The sequence below is a fragment of the Mytilus trossulus genome, chromosome 6 (genome assembly GCF_036588685.1).
Source record: "Mytilus trossulus isolate FHL-02 chromosome 6, PNRI_Mtr1.1.1.hap1, whole genome shotgun sequence".
Taxonomy (NCBI): Eukaryota; Metazoa; Mollusca; class Bivalvia; order Mytilida; family Mytilidae; genus Mytilus; species Mytilus trossulus.
The window spans coordinates 82,097,514-82,102,123 of record NC_086378.1 but is presented as its reverse complement, the minus strand read 5'-3'; the positions used below and the strand labels follow the sequence as shown (position 1 = coordinate 82,102,123).

General features: G+C 29.7%; 1 protein-coding gene across 1 annotated transcript; it reads right to left on the bottom strand.

Moving 5' to 3' along the window:
- Positions 1-235: 235 nt before the first annotated feature.
- LOC134723804 (uncharacterized) lies at positions 236-2,644 on the bottom strand. Its single transcript, XM_063587352.1, has 3 exons — positions 2,482-2,644; positions 1,524-1,686; positions 236-753 (listed from the first exon to the last, which is right to left on the bottom strand). Exons 1-3 carry the CDS (start codon positions 2,590-2,592, stop codon positions 272-274), a joined length of 756 nt encoding a protein of 251 aa, XP_063443422.1. The 5' UTR covers positions 2,593-2,644; the 3' UTR covers positions 236-271.
- Positions 2,645-4,610: the final 1,966 nt, after the last annotated feature.

Genomic DNA, 4,610 nt, shown 5'->3' with positions numbered 1-4,610 from the left:
CTCAATGCTCTTCAACTTTGTACTTGTTTTGCTTTTTAACTATTTCGATCTTTGCGTTACTGATGAGTCTTATGTATACGAATCGCAAGTCTGGCGTATTAAATCATAATCCTGGTACTATCCTGAAAACTATCGAAACAAACATGTTAATACTGTAATTCTATGTTTTGCATAAGAAATCTAGAAAAATATGAAAACATATACACAGTAAAAACATCAAATAAAGAAACTAATAATAACTATGCTATTTCTTCTTCCTTTTACAGAATTTCTATATAATGTTATGTCTTAAGAGTACAGTTCCAACAAGTTTATGAACTGACACAGACGAAATATCGAATTGTAGCTTGTCTATTTGGATCCCGTCGGTTTTCAAAGCCAGACTATTTATATGGCAGGATATAATGTCTGGTTTGCTTATCCTGTACCGAATGGTTTGATTGAAATAAAAATCCCTGTTTTTATGCACAGATTCTGAATCTCGGGTAATTAAATCAGCACTGTAATAGCCTTTTTCTCCACAACCTGACAATTCCGCTACGTACTGCACATCACCAATTGACGTTTTATGCCAAATTGCGTACTTACAATTGTTGATATCGAAGGTTGTTTGAATGTTCATTTTAGAAAAAGTATAAATAACAAAGACCAATTCCTCTTTTTTCGATGCCGATGTTATTCGGGTTTTGATTATTACAGGCATTTCATCATCTGGAACTTCCAAAGTCAGAGAAATTTCTTCTGCACCAGGAACTGTAATGCATAAAAAAATATTTCTGTAGATAATGTCACCTTATACTTCAAAATGTTTTTCTTTGCTAAAGTCGCGTTTAAAAAAAATGCATGTTGTTATACAAAATAAATATATCATACAATCGTATTATACTTAGTATTTGCATATGACTTATACCGATCATTTTTAGAATAAATATGAACGAATTATAGCAAATCAAAAGCCATAATTTCTATTTCTATTTATTAGACATAAACTTCCATATTGAAGAATTAGTTTGCATGTTCATAGATTTACTCGGAGCATTCCATTCCAGTAATATTCCATTAAATATTTACATTATGTCGGTCAATTTTATCTGGTGTGACAATTATAATAACGTTAATCAAACATTTTCTTTTAAAAACCAAAGGTTAAACATATGTCAAAAATTTTACTATAATATAAGTGGTATGCTTACAAAACGAGACAATTTTCTAAAAATTACCGAAAGACAAATATCTGAATAAGTACAGGTCACAATATGGCATGCAGCAATGAGTTAATTCACTATAATATAGTAAGATATTATTGCAACATTCGAAATAAGTAAAAAAAAAAAAAGAACACTAGGTGATCTATTGCATTTATTTTCGATATTATATGCAGTAAAACAATCTTCACCCGAAGTTCGTTTACCATTTCAGAATAAGCAAAAACATAAGATTAATAAAAATTCAATAAATATTGACATAAGACATTATCGCATTAAATAAACTAAATCTACTTAACAAAATAAAGTATATCTTACGTTTGGTTACAATGATATCAAAATCCGACTTGAACTTGGAATCATCTGGTACAATCATTCGTCCAGAGAACACAGTTCTACGTTCATAGTCATCGTGCATTCTTACAAAGGATAGTAACTGGAAGCTTATCCGTCCCATCTCTCTTGTGACTGTTGGGTTTTCCTTAAAATATATAGTTATTAATATCGGCTAGGGACACAAATCCCAGACATACATAAAAGGTTCGTGTCCTTGATATAGCCATATAAGTCATTGAAAATTTAGCGGGAAATAATGCTATCCAAACCGTTCATTCGTTTAACATTGGTATCTTTTTCGCTCAAAGCTATGAAAAAATGTCATGGATTTTATAAGATTTGCAAAATTGACTTGTGAAACAAGTGTTATGATACAAGAAAAAGATAAGTGAGGTTAGCATTTCTAATGGCACAACATGATTATTCCGAATCTGACATATATTGAAAAAAAAAGGAGCGATCATTTTTAAATCATCATTTGGTAGAATTATGAATTATAATAATTGTAAACCAACGTTCCGACTCCTCCATGTATATTTTGCCATTGATGATTTGGCCATTAATTTTATTTCATTTTGATAGTACAGATCTTGAGTGTTTCTGATATAGGTAAATTCAGAACAGTGTTTTTTTTTTAATTTCGGATTTTCAATGAAACAAAAGTAGGGCATCGAATAAGATTTGTAAAAGAAAAAAAAATATTTGGTTTTAACCAAATTCAAAAGCTATTGTTTATGCTATTTTTTCTTCTCTTAACATCTTGAATATGACAATAATCTTGCATAGCCATTGAACAAATAGAGTCCATATTTAACCAAAACCTTATCATTCAATTATTCGAGAAAGTACAAAATACATATATTGATATTTCAGATGCTATTGTCTTTCTTCGCCGTTTTTATTGCCTACTATCATCTCTAAGTTATAAAAAGGTACTTACTATGCAATCTGAACTACCTGAATGCAACAATGCTGCAAACATTATCAAAAGAGAACAGATATCCATAATGTAAAAAAATGAGATTTTGATGTGTCCTTTTGAAAAATTCATTGAAACAATTTCAATATACGTGTAAAATTACAAGGTCACTCAGACGACCTAAATAAACAATGTCCATAATTAATTTTGAAACCAATTTATTGTCGCCAACTCACAGTACATAGTCAAATTTATATCAGAATTGCCAATCTAAAGTATTGTAAATGGTGTAATGTACTTTGACATTTTATATCTCGTTTATTGCAGATTGTACAAGGTGATTAAAAAAAATATCCATTTTGTATCTATCGTTTTTGTAACGTTCTAAATGTTATTTAGAAAAATATATAGATGCGAATGATAACAGAATAATAATGTATTTTGCTTGTTAAAGGCATTTTATTTAAATACTTATATGATGTATGCATGTTAAATGAAACACAAATGTCATTAACATGTTTTGATCTTTAAATTTCCTCGATTCTAGAAGAGTGGTGAAACAAATATATGTTACACACACTTAATGAGAGCAAAAAAACCCTAAAATGTAGCAAAAAACGAAAAACAAATATGTAACATTCGACAACCATTAAACTACAGGCTTCTGACTTGGCACAGCAAATCCATGCAGCTTTTTAATGGGATTATTTTATAAATCATACTAACATTTCTTGAATGTCTATGACAGAGAAGTGAAATATTTGTGCGTATGGTTTTAAAGTAGATACTAGTATAAGACAACTCTCCATACAAGCCACAATTTTTACAAAGTAACCGTTAAAGGTCAAAATACGGCCATAAACATGAAGCCTATGATCACTCCGAATAGTAAGCATTATAGGATTCCAAAAAGAACTGGTGTAAAACCAACTAAACCGGAAAACAAAAGGCATTTGTTTTGCTTTTTTGGCTAGTTTCTAAATTGGTTGCAGAACCTTAATGGTACCTGTAATATACCAAATTCACAATAACCTGATTAATGAAGATTTTAATTTTGATACTGGTCATGTTCTGCTTAAACGTTAACTTCGTTAAAATAATACATTTAACATTTTATATTGATTTATAATTATCTAAGCTAAGCCTCAACAATCATTAAGTGACTTAACAGTAGCACAATTTAAAAGCAATCGAGTTCATGAACCGCCTATTCTATACAATTGTAATTTTATTTCTACGAAGATGTCATTTTTACTATTAAACAGCTATTAAGGTGGTACCTAATACTACAGGGAGATAACGCTGTAAAATCAGCAAAATGTTTTAATTACGTTGTGTTGTTAAGGTCATATTAAGCTTTTCAATGATCAAAATAAGTGTTTGTCAAACTGATATTTAACCAGTGTAGTTTTTATGAATAAACGATTGGTTCAAATTTTTGAAATTTTTCTATTTTTGTCAAAGGGTCAAAGTAAATACTTTGTCAAAATTTAAAGAAAATTAAGCGAACAAAATTATTTGTTTTTAATGTGTTGGGTACCACTTTAAAAGAATCAAATTTATTCATATAAAATTCAAAATAAGAGTATCATCTTTCATATGAGTCACAGTTTTCTAGTCATTAAGTATGTCGGCTTGTACAAATCTGCAGGTTAATTAAATTTATGAGTTTGACTGTCCCTTTGGTATCTTTCGTCCCTCTTTTATATAAAAACAATATGCAAACTGTGCATCAAGAGAGCATTATATTTAACAATTTACTATACAAATGAAGAGTACACTTAGTGCCAAAATATCTGTTGATATCATGTTGTGATATTTTAATTTGAAATAGGAAGTAATTGGAATATGTTAATGCAAACAAATGAACAAATATGATGGTATGATACTTAACCCCTAACGGGAAGGATTGTGCCTGATGTTCATATGATGAAATCATAATCTTTCAGTCAGTTTAATTGAAGTCTAGAGCTGGCATGTCAGTTAACTGCTAGTTGTCTGTTGTTATTTATGTATTATTGTCATTGTGTTTATTTTCTTTGGTTACATCTTCTGACATCAGACTCGAACTTCTCTTGAACTGAATTTTAATGTGCGTATTGTTATGCGTTTACTTTTCTACATTAGAGGTATAATGGGAGGGTTGAGAT